This window comes from Borostomias antarcticus (assembly GCF_949987555.1).
Source record: "Borostomias antarcticus genome assembly, chromosome: 5".
NCBI classification, from domain to species: domain Eukaryota; kingdom Metazoa; phylum Chordata; class Actinopteri; order Stomiiformes; family Stomiidae; genus Borostomias; species Borostomias antarcticus.
The window spans coordinates 10,515,114-10,532,660 of record NC_140238.1 but is presented as its reverse complement, the minus strand read 5'-3'; the positions used below and the strand labels follow the sequence as shown (position 1 = coordinate 10,532,660).

The following is a 17,547-nucleotide window of genomic DNA, read 5'->3' as shown; positions in this document are numbered from 1 at the left end:
TCCTGGTGCGACCTCCGCTTAGTTTTAAGGTCGCGTCAAATGCTGTGACATATTATCATGGCAAATTCATGCGATCGGCCTCACGTAACGCATACCGGGAAAGGGATTATTAAAACATAATTCGATTTTCTAAAAATGACACGATTATCCATGGGCATTTCACAATCAAAATGATCACGTCTTTCTTGGTTCTCCTTAAAAGTGTAACGCCTCTGTTCTCCACCTCACACATGCTGCATTCATAGATTGGTAGACTGACCAAGTAAAATATTCGTTAAAATGAACTTTTCGGAAGCCAAAAATGAAATACAACATCTGCTGTCTAGGGTCGAACCTCGTGACCTTCCACGATTGATAAACTGGCTGAAAAACACTGGTATTTCCTCGATTACGGGACACGATCTTTCCTACTTCAATTGGAACTTTTACTCCAGGTGTACCACATCCCTGCAATGTGCAAGGAAGGAATAGTGTAAAATGGATCGTCTGAATAATTGTGTTTTCTCTCAGATGAACTGGATGATGCCCTGATTGACAACCAGAAGGTCCTGCTTCAGAGCATTTCAGAGGACCTGAGGACCTGTCTGCCTGTGGAGGCTGTGCTCTCCTCTGAGTCCATGGCCATCCAGAAGGTACTTCTGCAGTCCAGAAAGTGTCCCTCTATGCCGTTGGTTGGGACAAGATTCTTGACTCGTCAGGGCTGATGGTTCAAATCCTACTATGGCTTTGTCACTAAATTCACACTTTCCCAGCTACTAAACTAAACAGTTTTTTTCTTCCTTCTATTTTTCTACCATCTGTGTTCCTCCAGACTCTGCAGAGTGCCCAACCCACAGTCCATGTTGATGCCTTCCTGTACAACGAGGAGGCTGTAGACGCTCTCTGTGAGGAGGGCAGGATGAGCAGGAACTATTGCCTCAGCTGTGGGTCTCACAGGACTGCTTCCCTGGGTAGGTGCTCTCCAGGCAGCCTTAACTCCCGCCAGGGAGCTTATATGGCAACTGTGCTCTTGCTTAATGGGTGTACATTATCTCTCCTGCTGAGGGTGTAGGTGTAGAGGTGTAGCAAAGCTTGTGTTGAGCAACACTGGTGTGAGGAGTAGCACTGCCTGTGACTGACCCCAAATACTACTGACCCCTAAATATCACCCCAAATACTACTGACCCCTAAATATCACCCCAGGAGTTTGGGGAATTCCTTCTATGGTATAGCAGTTCCCATGTGAACGATTGGTGATTAGGCCCCCAACTGTGACCAGAGCATAAACATGCATGCATTGCCCATATATAAATACATTCTTATTTTCTTCCCAGAATTCATCTCGCACTCCTTCTCCATTCCGGAGCTCCAGTTCCTGTTTCAGTACGCCCTGCCAGACCTGACAGGAAGACTAGTGGTGGACGTGGGTTCCAGACTGGGCGCGGTGCTCTACGGGGTAAAACACCTAGCTGCATAACCTCTGTGGTTGGAAGATAGCCTGATGAGATGATGAATTAAGCCTGCTAAGAAGTGGGCTAGTTCAGGGTGGTCGTTGCTCTTGGTTGGCAGCAGAGTGGGTGTGGAGTGGAGCTGGTAGAGTTCCAGGCTGCTGTATTAACCAGCGGTTGGTTGGTGCTGGGCGTTGGTGTTTCAGGGATACCTGTACAGCTCAGCAGCGCGCCTGGTCGGCGTGGAGATCAGCGCAGAGTTTGTCAGGCTGCAGAACATGACTGTGGAGAAGTATGGCTTCAATGATCGAATACAGGTAGGACCTGGGCCTAATACTAGATACATCCATCCATCAGTCCCATTCATCTGTTCATTCATCCAACTATTCATCCATCCATTCGGCCAACTATTCGTCCATCCCTTCATTTATCCATCCATTCATCTGTTCATCCCTCCAGCCATCCACCTGTTCGTCCATCCATTCCTCTAATCTTTCCCTCTCTCTAATCTCAGGTGATCCACGCAGACATCTGCAGTCAGGATTCCCTTGTCCAGAACGCAGACGTTCTCATCATGAACAATGTTTTTGAGTACTTCCTAGAGCCCAGCGACCAGCTGAAGTAGGTACACTAGGACACAATGGAGTGTGTTCCATTCCAGCAAGTCGTTCCCTCTCCCACATCCCCTCATTAAGTCCACTTCACAAATCTGATTGGTTGGTTGGTGTAAACAACAAGCTGGAGGCTAATAGATTTGTGAGGGAGACTGAACAAGGGTACATACGGAGGTTTCAGGAATGAAACACACTTTTGGCCTGAGTGCTTAAAAGTATCTACTCAGCTATTCTTCTTCTCTGCTTCTTCAGCTCCAGAAAGCGGGATTTATAGACCAATTCCACTGTGTACAAACAATGCTCATGCGTGCGCATCCTGGTGGCAGAAAAGAACATTGACACCATGACGACAGTTGGCCAGAGTATTTTTTATGATTTAGTTGACGTTAGCTAGCTAGCGAGCTACAAAATCATCGTAAGAGGCATGTGCATACTGGTGGCACGATAAAATAAACGTGATGTGACCTGTACATTGGTCTATTGAATCCTCCTTAATCACTTGTCTTTTTTTGTTTTTGTAGAGCATGGCACTTTATCATCAACAATTTCCGCAAGAAGGGCACTCTACTGGTCACTGTTCCAAGCATCCCAGAATCCCTCTCTTCTGTACAGGTAAATGATACAAATGCACAAAGTATACAAACATCATTCTGCACATATATTCATGTATATTCTATGTATAAAACTTTGTGAGGGATCATATTGCAAATGTTGTGGGTAAGTAATACCAGTGGAAACTTGCACATTAAAACGTAATCCTGACCTAAGTTCGGGAGTACATAGTCAGCCCTCACCAGGTCTTAAGAAGGCTTAATATAAGATAAATTGTGAAATCTCATGTCTTGAAAACCTCAAGCTGTATGGAGAGACCTGTCAGACTACCTACCTTAGCAGCCTGTTTCTCCCAGACTCTCTCCTAGCCTGTTTCTTCCCGTCTCTACCGCTGTGTCTTCTCTTCCCTCAGGGGGAGGTGGATCCTAGCCAGTGGGTGGAGGAGTTGCCTCTGGACTACAGCGTCTGCCTGGGGAAGGACGACGACCAGGAGTCGTACAGGGAGATCCACCTCTACAGGGTGCTCTGATCCCAGACAACTCCCGGATCAGACCCGTCCATTCAGAATCACTGTTGATCAGAGATGATGACTCGTCGGTTTTGTTGTGGCAGTCCAAATTGCCAAGATACAGCAACAGACTGCCTGATGTGGGAACAAATAGGCATTCTGTAACATAACAGATGGACCCAGAAAGGCCTCTCTATGTTGCTATGGTGCTATGATGATTGATGAAGATTCTTAAGAGGCCTCCAACATATTGCATGTATGGTGCCTTGACTGTAATTTTAGCAACGTAGCACATCTGAGCTGTTACCCACTCCCAGATCCCAAGAATCGGTATCATGTTCTTTTTTTCCTACTGAGATGCTCTAAATGTGACGTTGCTGCTACGACTCTTTGGCTGAAGAGAGACTCAATAATGGCATTAGGTCCAAAGAAACTGATATAAAACTCAATCTATAAACTCTGAACTGTTTTGTACACTCATCTCTCTTTTAGACTGTCAAAGCAGGAAACTGGGAGAGGCAGGTCCAGTAGTGCAGAGCATGTGCAGTGGTTCACACGCAGACAAGAGCTCTGGAACACTGTCCTTCCTGATCTGACCCATCTTTCCTGAAAAATTCCTATGGGATAATAAATCTAGAGGCAAGCTCCTTTTCAACCCTAGTCTACCCTTCTGTGTGCAAAGAAGAGATAGTGGTGGTCTGGTTCAACCATGCTCCATGTTCCTAATCTTTCAAATTTTTTGTTCACCTGCCTTCCTCATCTTGTCCCACCACCAGTCATTTCATACCCCTCGCCTTTTTGTTAACCTCTCATCACTGTCTCCACAATGAAAAGTGTTTAAATAAATTATTATCATATTAATATATTATTATTATCATTATTATTATTATTATTACTCCCCACATTCAGCTATTTACACAGTCCACACGAAGATACATGGAGAAGTAAGAGACTCTGTAAAACTAGTCTCATATGGGGGGGTTATGTACACCTTGATCGGGGGATAGAGGGACTAAACCTGGCAACTCCGGGGAACTAGAGCGGATCAAAACTTGTCGTCAACACACCGCACACACACGGTCGGCCCGCCGGGAAGTGGGACATTCGTTGGAGTTTTGTGTTTCGAGCGCGGATTATCATTTCAACGTTACACAACTGGTAAACCTTTCTAGAATTGTGTCTTTCATATGCGATTCCGCTCGCCAAGCAGATTAGATTGACCATTTTAACTAGTAATGTGAGAAACGGCCCGGTTGGTCAATGAGCACATTTTCATGCGGGCTGGATTAACGTCACTTTAGTGAGTAGAACTGGGAAGCGTGTGTCACTTGCTAACAAAGGCTGGCTTTCCTCTTGACATTTCGAGTAGATTTTACCGCAATTTTTACAGTATTCGGCTCACTGCTTTCCCCTACGAACACGAGCTCTAACATACTGATGTGTATGTCTGACTTTGATTACATTTACAGGTTTTCGGGCTTTCGCTTTCCCTCCTCTTTTTTGAAAGTGTGAAAGAAGAGGGCCGAGAGAAGATAAAGAAAGATGCCGCTGCTCCACAGAAAGCCGTTCGTCAGACAGAAACCCCCGGCCGACCTGCGACCAGAGGAGGAGGTGTTCCTCTGCAAAGTCACCCACGAAGTCTTCAGAAGCTACGAGTAAGTTATGTGAAACCGATCGATTAAAATCTCAGACCGTCAAGGCTAGGTCACAACAAGTTCAGGAGTAGGATGAACCCAAAGTGTTGCAAGCTTAGCTAGCAAAGTTTCTATTTAATAACCATCGTCATATCATCCAGTTCTGGACTTCATTCAAACTTAGTAACTTAATTAAAAAGGTATTGATGAGTGTTAAACTGTTGCTCAGTTGCAAATAGTCAATGAATAGTTGATGATTGTTGGCAGGTGCAGTTCAACTTGCTCGTAGCAGCATCTAGCCAAGTCCAACTATGCCTAGCTTGATGCTACTATGCTAGTTAGCACTAGCTAGCTCCCAACTAGCATGTCATACACGCAACTTATCCGTTGACGTTGGGCCTGCTAATCAACGGATGACCCAAGTAGTGAACTTGAAATGAGTAGCTAGCATGACTCTCCGTTTGTAAGTGTTCAGATGGCTACATCTATATCGAAGTATACTAGTGTCTAGCGGTCAACTCCTGTCCCTCCCCAACAAAGTCACCTCTCAGCTGTAGCATGCAAGATCAGCACACAGTGGAAGGCAGCCGATGAGATGAGAAACGTGGTCAGGGCATTGTTGTTGGACTGAGTTAGCTGGGTCATTGGAAAGCAATGCTGCTGCTGCGCGGCCATAACGTTGGATGACACGCAGATGTTGGTATATATATTATAGATGTGTCTTATTTTCACTTTTGACAGAATTGGTCATAGAGTGCATATGAAATTATTTGAAAGGATGCTCACTAATTACAAGCAGCTGGATCCTTCTCCGTGGGACGCAGCAGAATTTTGTCAATGATTTGTAAAAACCTTAGAGATCATGTTTTGTATTTGATCATGTACTAAAATTTCGACTCAAAGCCTTGTGTTGTAAACGTTGGTGTCAACACCACAACGTGAACTGATCATGATGAACAGCAGCATTCAGTATAATCCAATCCAATCGACTTCTCCCCGTCTCCCTCTAGTGAGTTCTTTGAGCGGACCATCCTGTGCAACAGCTTGGTATGGAGCTGTGCTCTGACGGGCAAGCCAGGCCTGACGTACCTGGAGGCGGTGGAGAGCGAGAAGCGCGCCCGGCAGAACCTCCAGAACTTCCCGTCCTCGCTGGTCCTCCCCCTGCTGCACCTGGCCGCCCTCACACACCGCACGCGTCTCCACGAGCTCTGCGACGACGTCTTCTCCTACGCCAAGGACCGCTTTTTCCCCGGGGAGGTGGTGGACGTGGTGCACCGAGGGGGAGCCAGGTACGTGACAGAACCGCTCTCTTGATAAAGGAGCTTCTAGAGGAAGGAAGACGGGTCTCAGATCAAGGAACCTGTAGAAAAGGAAGCCGTTCTGTGAACCCTGTGAAGAAAATATCAGAGATGTCATAATGTCCCTGGAAGCGCTGCTGGACTTGGAGCCAAAAGCACAGCCAAAGTTCAATTGAAGTGGCTCCATGTACTTTCACAACAAGCTGTGTGTGTGTGTATCTGATGCTTCCTTCTTTAGATGTTCCTTGCCCCAAATGAACCCCTCAGCCCCTCTCCCTTCTAATAATATGGTGTGTGCTTTGAGCTCTTGAGTTGATGATACAGGACTGGGCAGTGTAGATTATATGGACTAACCCTGCCTTGAGGAGGCAGTTAAGAGCTGCCAGCTCCACTCTTGATGATCGAGGTGGTGGTGTTGACAAATTCAAAGATGTCTTCTGACGGCAGTCCTCTCAGATTGAGTCGATAAGCTCTTTGATAAGAGAGACGGTGTGTGTGTGTGGTGTGTTGTCGTGGAAGTTGTTTTTGTTGAGGCTGTGAGCGGAGCTACCTCAGAGCTCCTCTAATAGGGCAGGGTGTGTCTGCATGGCTGCCCCAGACAACAGAGCCTTCATCCTGCCTATCTCCCGACCTCGACAGGCTTGGCCAGCCACGGAGCCTACTGCGTACGATAGCATTGCTGGCTTATCAGCCCACAGAGGAGAGTGAACTGAAACTGCTGTTGCCAAACTCTCTCTCTATATACATGCAGTCTGTAATCATGTGGCTTATACTGAAACAGACGGTCAAATAACGAAGTTAGTTACTGAATAATCAGCCTACTTTCGAAATAGGCCTTAGAGGGGGACAAAAGGTTCCCAAAACCTTTGGTCTGAAAAAAATGTTGTCGGCTTTATCAGTCGACCAAGAGTTTCTTTGGTTGAAGGCAGCCCTAACTATTTTGCTCATGTTAAAATGATCAAAATATATTTTTTCCTTTGGGTGAATTTTGGGACTTCCAGTGGCGCCTGAAATCCCTATTCTTTAGTGTATTTTGCCAGACTGACCAACCCGGTAATGTAATGGCTTCTGTTCACTACACAGCCATCCCGACAGTTTCCAGGGAATTATACTAGGCCTTGACATGGGAAATTGGCTGTGCAGATTTCCTGTGAAATCCTGTGTATACATGCCCCTAACAGGTCATTTCCCTAGCATTTAATAGGAAAGCTTGTATGTGCGAATGGGGTTTTAGAAACTGACGCATTTTTGCAAAACGTTTTTGAGTACCTCAAGAAGGCTTGATGCCGAAACGTGTCAAGAGTTTCTAAGTCTACTACAGTATGACTGTGCCATGTTAATAAGGCATTTTAATAATTTTAAAGAGTGCGCCTTGGAGTCCTTTTTTGTGTTTTTTGTGTGCGATTCAAATGTCTACATTAGAGGTTGACGGATTAATCGGTTTTGACGATTAATCAGCCCACGATAGTTTAAAAAATGTCCTATGGTTATCAGCTGAACTGGGCTCAGATGGTGTCTGATGGCTGCGCAGCCTCTGCCCATTGTAAAGAAACCATATTCAAATGATGTAGGCCTAATCCACCAAATCACACTTAAGGATGATCTGTTACATTTTTTATATACTTTTTATCTTATTGAATTAATTGACAAGGATCTGGACCACAGACACCCATCAACTGATGAAATGGAGTAGGCTACTTCATTTGAACTTGATTGAAGACAAAAAAATAAAAAAGGGGCGGAGTTTAACAACATGTCCTGGATATATTGTAGCCTACTCTTGGTTGTGAGGAAGACATTCTTAAGAGATTCTCATCAGTGAAACATTCATAGAAGAAATGAAAAGTGTTATGCACTGTTGGACATGTAGGCCTAGCAGGTGACAGAGGGCAGGTGTGTGCAGGTAGTAGAGGCTAAAAGCCCAAGAAACATGACCTTGATCATGACTCTGATCCCTCTGAGTTTTCATTACTCATTCATTTAATTACTCTTTAATTACTACAGTTTTTGTTAACAAGCTAACTCTGTGCTGGAAGAGAGAGGGGATCAGTCGGTTAGCCAGCCGACCAATCCGGCCAGCCAGTAAGAGAGCCAGTCAGTCAGGTTCCAGCCATTCAGCCGTCATAGCCTGACCTTGCTCCATCTGTGGAGATAGTGCAGCACACAGACTGGGCGTAGCCAGGAGAGGGCCGAGCTCTCTGATTGGCTGGCCCAGCAGAAGGAGTCGGCCCAGACATCACATCAGGGAGGTGGTTGAGAGGAGAGGAGAGGAGGTGGCCTGCGCTCAGCAGGGGGGAGGGAGAGACGGAGACGGGGGAGGGAGCACAGGCTCAGAGCTTTTCACGGCAGCTTGCTGTTACTCAGGGCCTCAGTGCTTAGTTAAGTAGAAGTCCTGTAAGCTGCGTGTGTGGGTCTGTGTTTGTTTGTGTGTGTGTGTTTCTGGTCTTGGTTTTCAGAGCATCAAGTGTCTTGATTTCTCTTCTCGTTCTCCCTCACATCCCTTATCCAATCAATATCTTGAAAAGCAATAGAGTACAACATGCACTTTTCGTTCTGCCTGTCATAACCCGCCTTTATGGTGGAATGGCAAGCTTTAACCAGAATCAGGTACATTTATATTTTAGTCATTTAGTAGACACTTTTATCCAAAGCGACTTGAGTACAGTACATTTGTCTAGAATAAGTGAATCAACTGTGTACATACCGGTCATCGTCAGTAAAACCTTCTATAAGAACAATTGACATCAGCAGTTACATTTCTAGAAAAAGGAAGAAGAATTTTATTATTGTTATTTTTAAACACATGATGTCTTGAGGGGTTGGCCCAGTGGATACGAACCCGGTTTAGCGTAAGGAACATGGTTTTCATTCATACACACATACCTCAACCATAGGATAGTTATGCAGTGGAGAGACCAGTTGAGGAGGTGTTCTCTAAAGAGATGGGTCTTGGATGTTTTGCGAAAGATGGGTAGAGACTCCGCCCTCCTGACCGTAGAGGGGAGCTCATTCAACCGTCCCGGCGCCGAATCAGAGAAGTGACTGAGATGAGCGAGCCTTGCGTCGTCGTAGAGACGGCGGTACCAGGTGGCCGGAAGAGCGGCGTGCTCGCGCTGATGACGGATAAACATTGAACTCAGTATATATCTGACCCCTTGGCGCTGGCAGCCAAGTCTTTTAATATTAATGGATTCTCACAAAAAAGGTGTTTTTCTTTTTATTATGTAGTGTTTGTTGTTGATGTTTTTGTGGTTGTTTACCCTCTAGACAGCTGTGTGAGATCCTGGAGGTGCAGTCCCCTCACTCCAACTCTAACGGGGTCGTTAACGGCCGCGCCAAGCCCCCCGACGACGGGGACACCATCGTCATCAGCGACAGTGATGAGGAGGGCTGCACTCCCAAAGCCCCCAAACAGGCCAACGGGTGGGTCAGCAGCACAGTCACACTGCACTGGCCCCCGTCCCACTGGGCACTGCACATTGTTCTCTGCTTGCCAATATTTAAAATCTTTTATTCCAAATTTAAAACATTTGAAAGTATGAGATTTATTATCTTGTTTTAAAAGTTATTTACTAGTTTCTATCTTATTTCTAGACTCAAACCAGATTATTTAAAGATTACATATAAGTAAAATTATCTTGCTGCATGGGCAGACAATTTCACTAGTATTAATTTCTCCTCAAATTCAGTATTTATTTCTTGTATTTTATCAAATGTTTTTGCAGTGTACAGTAGAAACAAACTTCAGGTTTTGGTTTGCACCTTGAATTTCCTCTTTAAACGATAATTTTAACGATGGGAATTGAAGGGTGAACACAGACCTTTCTTGACGTCTCAAACGGCAACGCTTCTTGATTCATCACCATGTTGATGTGGCCTCGGTGAAAGAGTATTTATGAATGTTACACATGGTAATGTTTTGAGCGTGAATGAAGTGAACCACACCTTGTCTCAGAGATGCATGGTTTTCCTGCTGGTGCTCACTTCCTGTTGGAGGTGGTCTCGTCCTCCTCCTGTCTTTCTGCGGTGGTTTGAGTCTAACATATATTACTCCCACCCAACTCTCTCTCTCTGCCCCCCCCCCCCCCCCTACCGTCTCTCTTCCTCTCCCCCCGTCTCCCTCTCTCTCTCTCTCTCTCTCTCTCTCTCTCTCGTTTTGTGTCGACAGCCGTAAGAAGAAGCCCATCAACCCAGCGGTGGTCAAGTACAAAGTCCAGCCGATCAAGTCCGAGGGCTGTGAGCCCATCGTGGTCAAGGCTGGTCAGATGAGGTGAGCTCCACGCCCTCGTCCTCCAGACGCTCCTAGTTCATGTATATGTTGGTACATGTCACAGTACTGGAACACATTTTGTTTACCCGTTTCTTTAATCCTCTTCTCTTTGAAGATATTTGATTGCATGATGAGTTGAAACGCATCAAGCTTCTCCGACTGAAGGCCAAATATATAAAAGCTCTACGTAATAAGTGTAACCCATACCCCCTCCCCTCTCTCCTGCCTCTCAGTCGTAGGAAGAACACACTGTCGCGGGAGAGGCTAAAGCTGCTCCTGAAACAGCACTGCGAGCCCCAGGACGGAGCCATCGCCCTTAAGGTCAGCGACCACGTACCCGGGCCAGCGACCACGCTGTCAGAACGGGAGGGAGGGAGGGGCGGAGAGCAGGCAGTACCATCATTACTACCTACTGCTACTGATGACACGGGAAGTGTGGATATTCAAAATGGCTGTTACAGGCTGAAGATCAATTCTGGACCTCAACACATCCCTCTAGGTTTGATGGGTGATAGTCTAGTCTGACAAAAACGTCCCGGAGGTCAACGCACTTTTGATCAGATTTATTGCAAGCTTGATGGTCGTCTAACCCCCCCGAGAGTTGAGGATCAAAATACAATGATACGCTTCAGCGACAGATTCCTTTATATAAGGGAATAAACCAGTGTGAGCTCATGCATTGCCTTATCTCGGTGAATAAACATCCCATTCATATAATTCTGGGCGTACTACCAACTGTGCCCTTCTCATTAAACTTATCTGCAGTACTCCGATCCCACCTCAAACCTTGCCTCCTGTCTTCCCTATCCCTATTCTAAGCGTTGTTTTTTTTTTAGCTGTAACCTTAATTACATGACTGCCAAGTTATGCAACACATCAATACTAGGGATGGGTATCGATACTGATTTCCAAAAATGAATCATTGAATGAATTAATGAACTATTCATTCCTTCATTTATTCATTCATTCATTAAATAAAAGATCGATTTGGGGATTCATGAATCGATTCTGAATCATTTGATTCAGAATCGATTAATCAATTTTTTAAATTATTATTATTATTATTTTTTTTAACCTAGCCATAGTCCTGTCTGTTCTGTACTTTCTGTGCCCTTTCGGCTTGCTCGTGCACACACACACGCAAGCAACTATTAACAATTATTTTAACTCCTTCAGGCCCTTGGACCTCTATCAATTCTTTACAGCAAAAATACAATTGTTAGAAGTACATTTGTAGCCCCCATCTCCTTCAAAGTCACGGAGTGGGGCTTTACCAAGACAAAGATATCAACCATTAGGAAATACTTACGTAATGGTCGGCCGGATTGGGACATTTTTTAGTGTTTTAGATTTGAGCGTGTGATGTTCCCTGGTGTAGCTTCTCTCTGTGTTGTCGCTAACGTCTGTGTCGTTGCCGTACTCAGGCGTCGACCATAGCGAAGCACCGCCTGGCAGAGACCAGCTTCTCACAGTTCTTCCCTGACGAGCCGCCGGTCTTCGTCTTCAGCCCGCCTGCCAAGGGGCGGGGCAAGCGGCCCGCCGCCGCCGGGTCCCCTGGAGAGGTGAGAGACACTTCTGATTGGCTATGGTGTCATAGTGCTGTCATGTGATTCAGTGGTGCACATGGTTCCAATCCCTACTTGAGTTCCTGTTGTCCCCGAGTCTGTCCCCTGCAGTCTAATCATCATCATCATGGTCACCTCCTAAAGCGTTGTTGTGCTGCTGTGCAGGTTAACCACAGCCAGCTGAAGGCAGCTGAGGAGAAGCGCAGACTCTCGCAGCAGAAAGAGGAGATGACGGCTCTGGGTGAGTACTGGAGACCTGATAGCTAGTTGTTAATGGATAGCTATTTCACACAGTATGTGGAAATGTCCCTTTAGGGACAATGAGAGTGAATTGAAGTGTTAATAACAAGTATGTTGAGTAATATCAAGACATTTGACATCAAGTTGCCACCATGCTAACTACAGCCATGGTCTCAAACTGTTGTGTGGTCGTGTTTCAGTCCAGGAGAAGGCCAAGTTTAAACGGTGTTCTGTAGTCATGTTTCAGTCCAGGAGAAGGCCAGGTTTAAATGGTGTTCTGTAGTCATGTTTCAGTCCAGGAGAAGGCCAGGTTTAAATGGTGTTCTGTAGTCATGTTTCAGTCCAGGAGAAGGCCAGGTTTAAACGGTGTTCCGTGGTCGTGTTTCAGTCCAGGAGAATTCGGGTTTAAACTGTGTTCTGTGGTCATGTTTCAGTCCAGGAGAAGTCGGGTTTAAACGGTGTTCTGTGGTCGTGTTTCAGTCCAGGAGAAGGCCAGGTTTAAACGGTGTTCTGTGCTCATGTTTCAGTCCAGGAGAAGGCCAGGTTTAAACGGTGTTCTGTGGTCATGATTCAGTCCAGGAGAAGGCCAGGCTGAAGCGGGAGAAAGAGGGGGCCATGGAGGCCAGGAGGAGAGAGAAGGAGGACAAGGAAAAAAGGAAGGAGGAGCTGAGGAAGATGTTCGAAGACGAGAGGCAGAGGAGGAAAGAGGAGAAGGAACGCATGAAGCTGGAGAAGGAGAAGGTGAGTGGATTGGCGTGATGATGGACTGTCAAGTTCAGGTTTGACGCTCCTCTCCAGCGCCTGTATTTTCTGCTGGGTTTCTCTCTCGTGTGACACAAGCTGCTGTGGTCGTCCTTTCAGGAGCGAGAGAAGCTGAAGGAAGAGAAGAAGAAGTATGCGGAGCGTCTGAAGCTGTGGAGCAAACCCAGAGAGGACATGGAGTGTGAAGACCTGCAGGTGACCCACCTCTCTCTCTCTCTCTATCTCTCTCTCTCTCTCTCTATTTGTCCCCACTCTCTCACTCATTCTCTCTGTCTCTGTCTTGTTCTCTTGCTCACACTGACCTGCATTTGGCACGGCAAGAGGCAGTAGTCTGGCCACACCAAAATAAAGGACACAGAAATCAACCCACCGATCTCCACTGCACAAGTAGAGTAGCAGTGAAAGCATTGGACTCCCTCCCGGGAGATCGGGGTTCAAGACCCGATGGGGATGATTTTATGGGACTATACCGCAAACCTCCACATGTTCATCCTTTCACTCCGACCTTTACCCCTTGCCTTATTGGTCATATCCTGTCCCAACCCCAACCCTTATTCTAATCCCAGCCCTTATTCTAACCCCAACCCACACTGGGGACTGGAAGAAGGACACCAAAATCAACCCGCCGATCAACACTGCACAAGTAGAGTAGTGGTCAGAGCATTGGACTCCCACCCGGGAGACTGGAGTTCAAGGCCTCGGTGGGGATAATGTTATAGAAGCTGCTAGTTGTTGTGAGCTCCTGAGCTAACTGGCTATCCCGCTTTTATTGTGCTGGATTAGCATTGGAAGCATTGGAACTGATGTGTCCAGACGACAACAACCTAGTTTGGCATGGTTTGCATAGAATATAATTTTTTGCATTGTCGTGTGGACGGAGAGATTTTCCAAAAATCTGTTGGTGTGGACGCAATCATTTTTTTTAAACCGGAAGGGGGAAAAATGTGTTTTTAGAAATATCTGTGTTCGTGTGGATGTGGCCCAAGAAATTAAATACCATGCACATAAAATGAATAACACTTAAAACATTTATGAAGAAAATATTACCACAAAGGAACTTGCATCATTGGTGGGGGACAACATGTTTGCTGTTTACATCTGGCTTGTATGAAGCTATTCATGCCCTTAGGTCGTCACTCATGGCCGAGCGTACGTGGCGGAACATCACTGGGCTGTCACGCGCTGCGGTGCTTCTGGTGTCAGCGTTCACACGCTTAGAGCGAGGAAATGAGACGAAACGAGCAGCTCTGGGCGAGTGAAACTCCACACTCAGAAGCTACATTATGTAACTTTTTACTCTGAACCCTGTGGTTTAGGTGAAAACGGTTGGGCATTTCACTTTTGCAGGAACAGCGAAACAGTTCAGTCTTAGCTGAGATTATAGCCAAGGCTGTCCTGTGTTGCCCTTGCTCTTTACACACAATTCTACTTTGTTGCAGGTTGAACTGCCCAGTGATTGGTGATTGACAAACACTTTGTAAAAGTTGCATATAACCTGAGTTCTACAGTTGCTATTGTTTATGCGCACCGTCATCTTTATTTTTCCCTCAAGAGTTGACGAGATGAAGATGGTTCACTGGTGCACTCCCATTTAAGTTGCATCGATGTATTATCATGAAACCAAACCTGCAGATGGCTCCTAAATGTTCACACTTGCTTCTACTACTTCATGTACGCAGTGGCAATGCATGATGGGTGGGGGTGGCATGTTTACTGTGACCTTGTTTGATCTCTCTTTATCTCTAACCGTTTAATGACTTTTGTCTTCATTCTCTATCTCTCCTCTCTGTCTGTCTCTCTTCACTTGCTTTGTCTGTCTGTCTCTCTCTGTGTTTTGGCCTGTCTAACCCCTCCTCCCTGCGTGTGTAGGAGCTGCCCAGCCCGGTGCCCGTGAAGACCCGTCTGCCTGTCGAGCTGTTTGGCGACGCCCTCATGGTGCTGGAGTTCCTCAAGGCCTTCGGGGAGCTGTTCGACCTGAAGGACGAGTTCCCCGACGGAGTCTCATTGGGTCAGAGCCGCTCGACCTCTTTAACCAACTCTCTCACACACACACAAAACACAACACTAACACAGCACCTCAAATGTGCATGTCACTCACCATGCTTTCTCTCTCTACCCCCTCTCACCATCTCTACATGTCACTCTCTCTCTCTACCTCCTCTCACCATCTCTACATGTCACTCTCTCTCTCTACCTCCTCTCACCATCTCTACATGTCACTCTCTCTCTCTACCTCCTCTCTCTCCTTCTCTACATGTTACTCACTCTCCCTACCTCCTCTCACCCTCATCTCTACATGTCACTCTCTCCACATCCTCTCACCATCTCTACATGTCTCTCTCTCTCACACTCTACCTCCCCTCTCACCCTCATCTCTACATGTCTCTCTCTCTACCTCCTGTCTCTCAATCTCTACATGTCTCTCTCTCTCACTCTCTACCTCCTCTCACACCCTCATCTCTACATGTCTCTCTCTCTCTCTCTCTACCTCTCTCCATCTCTACATGTCAGTCACTGTCTCTCTACCTCCTCTTTCTCCATCTCTACATCACTGTCTCTGCTCTCTCTCTCCTCTCTCTCTTTCTCTCTCTCTCTCTCTCTCTCTCTCTCTCTCGACCTCCTCTGTCTCACCAGGCTTCTCTCTCTCCTCACCTCACACTTCCTCTCTCCTCTTTACCTGGACTGTTTCTTTCCCAGGCCTGGGTTTGAATACAGGGCACTGCTAGTAGGTTAAATAGCTGCTTAAGTGTTAACTAGCTGACTGGGTATTCTCCCTGGTTCTGGAGGAGGCCCTGGTGCACTCAGACCCAGATGGACACTGTGTTAGTTAGTTAACTAGGGGTTAGGTGGTTTAACTAGTCTCTCTGCTTCTAACAGAGGTTCTGGAGGAGGCGCTGGTGGGTCAGTGTTAGTTAACTAGTCTCTCTGCTTCTAACAGAGGTTCTGGAGGAGGCGCTGGTGGGCTCGAACCCCGAGGGGCCGCTATGTGAGCTGCTCTTCTTCTTCCTGTCGGCCATCTTCCAGGCCCTGGCCGAGGAGCAGGAGGAGGTGGCCAACGAGCAGGCGGCCGAGGCCGACACCAAAGGTAGAGTAGGCACGCACGTGCACACACACACACACACACACACACACACATTACACATTATTAAGGTTATTTGGCTATTAAAAATATTGCGGGCTTTGAGAGTTCCTTATTTGCCTGTTGTTGACTTCCTGGTTTCAGACCTGAGTGAGGTGCTGGATGATGACGCGGACCCCACCCAATCAGCTATCAGCGCCGTGGCTGCCCTGGCTGCTGCCTGGCCCCAGCTGCACCAAGGTAACCGCCATCTTATCAATCAATCAATCAATCAATAACCCCATAGTGACTGATGGCTATCATGTAAATCCATTAGCCACCATCTGTCCTGTCGTGAGGGAGTTGTTTCAACGCACCTGTAGGTTGCTTCTTTTCACTTGGTCCGTAGTCCGTAACATATATCGCCAGGCTTTCCAGCGATTGAAAGCACTCTTAAATGCAGTTTAAATTAAGTTACGGTCTGTGTAGTCAGTTTGTGTACTCTCCGTGTGTGAGAAGTAACAACACAAAATAATCTTGGTGCGGTGTAAGTGAACGCGGTTTGGTTGAAAAACTGTGGCACCCACATGTGACAAGACTCACATGTCCAAAAGAAAGAAATAACTTCATATTCCATCTTGCGTCCCTACGTTGGGTGGGACCAATTTAAACGGCCAATAAAAGGTTTGTATTTTTCATGTCTTAGGCCAAACTACAACTCGAAAATGGGGGAGGTTTTTCATGAATAATAACAGAGCTTTTTTGCGACCCAGTATTTATACCAAGACGACACTGGCCTACTAGCCTGGCTTCACCAGATCCCAATTTGCAAAAATGCAAATGGTCTGGAAAACCTGCGTTTATTTTTGATATCCAAGGGGCGCTGCCAACGATTAGACCAAATACTTCTGGGTGCAATTGTTTAGACCTATAACCAATCAGAGCAACAAAATGTGGGTTAATCATTGTATCATCGTATCAAGTGGGTACAGTCGTCGTATCAAGCCTGCCTGATATAAGATAAACGGTTGTGATTGGCCCGACCAATATCAGGTTTGAACGGTTGATGACCAGACTGATCTGCGGAGGGACATAGAACGAGCTCACGTGATCAGGCTGGCGATGACAGGCTGCTGGACTACTGCTGGCTAGAGAAAAGTCTGACTCCTCATCTCCCTGTCTTCTTCTCCTCTCCTCCCTCCCTATCCTCCACCCCCCCAGGCTGCAGTCTGAAGCAGCTGGACCTGGACAGCTGCACGCTGTCGGAGATCCTCAGGCTCCACCTCCTGGCGTCCGGCGCCGACTGCAGCCACAGCAATGCCAAGTTCCGCTACCAGAAGCAGGGGGGCTTCCTGTCCAACGACGACCCGTGCGTGGAGCTCCGGCTGGCCAACCCCGCGCTGATCAAGAGGCTGTCCAGCATGGCTGTCTACGACCTGCTGCCGGGTGAGAGACGCACGCGCACACACACACACAGACGTGCACACACCGACGCGCACACACAGACACACTATTACTCCTACACACAAGGATCAAACCCCCAGCAGTGTTTTCCCTAAGATTTTTTTCAGGGGGGGTGGTAGGCCCCCGAAACTACTAGTGTTGTCATGGGGCCGGCA

At 46.8% G+C, this 17,547-nt stretch overlaps 2 protein-coding genes across 3 annotated transcripts in view; both read left to right on the top strand.

Annotated features, from left to right (window-relative positions):
- Positions 1–279: 279 nt before the first annotated feature.
- LOC311309092 (uncharacterized protein) lies at positions 280–3,853 on the top strand (the record flags this gene model as incomplete). The annotated part of the gene is made up of 8 exons (XM_084438256.1): positions 280–376; positions 511–632; positions 812–950; positions 1,314–1,435; positions 1,634–1,744; positions 1,942–2,048; positions 2,563–2,653; positions 3,006–3,853. The coding sequence occupies 8 exons, from the start codon at positions 280–282 to the stop codon at positions 3,120–3,122; spliced, it is 906 nt and encodes a 301-aa protein (XP_084294382.1). The 3' UTR covers positions 3,123–3,853.
- Positions 3,854–4,174: 321 nt separating this feature from the next.
- Positions 4,175–17,547, top strand: part of baz1a (bromodomain adjacent to zinc finger domain, 1A) — a 30,552-nt gene continuing 17,179 nt past the window's right edge. For both annotated transcript variants that reach the window (XM_084438255.1, XM_084438254.1), the window contains exons 1-14: positions 4,175–4,259; positions 4,571–4,756; positions 5,746–6,024; positions 9,301–9,456; positions 10,202–10,303; positions 10,537–10,624; positions 11,728–11,865; positions 12,034–12,109; positions 12,683–12,849; positions 12,970–13,065; positions 14,740–14,878; positions 15,809–15,955; positions 16,094–16,189; positions 17,150–17,374. In XM_084438255.1, coding sequence (XP_084294381.1) covers positions 4,644–4,756; positions 5,746–6,024; positions 9,301–9,456; positions 10,202–10,303; positions 10,537–10,624; positions 11,728–11,865; positions 12,034–12,109; positions 12,683–12,849; positions 12,970–13,065; positions 14,740–14,878; positions 15,809–15,955; positions 16,094–16,189; positions 17,150–17,374 — 1,822 coding nt within the window. In that variant the 5' untranslated portion in view covers positions 4,175–4,259; positions 4,571–4,643. The remainder of the gene's footprint in view (positions 4,260–4,570; positions 4,757–5,745; positions 6,025–9,300; positions 9,457–10,201; positions 10,304–10,536; positions 10,625–11,727; positions 11,866–12,033; positions 12,110–12,682; positions 12,850–12,969; positions 13,066–14,739; positions 14,879–15,808; positions 15,956–16,093; positions 16,190–17,149; positions 17,375–17,547) is intronic.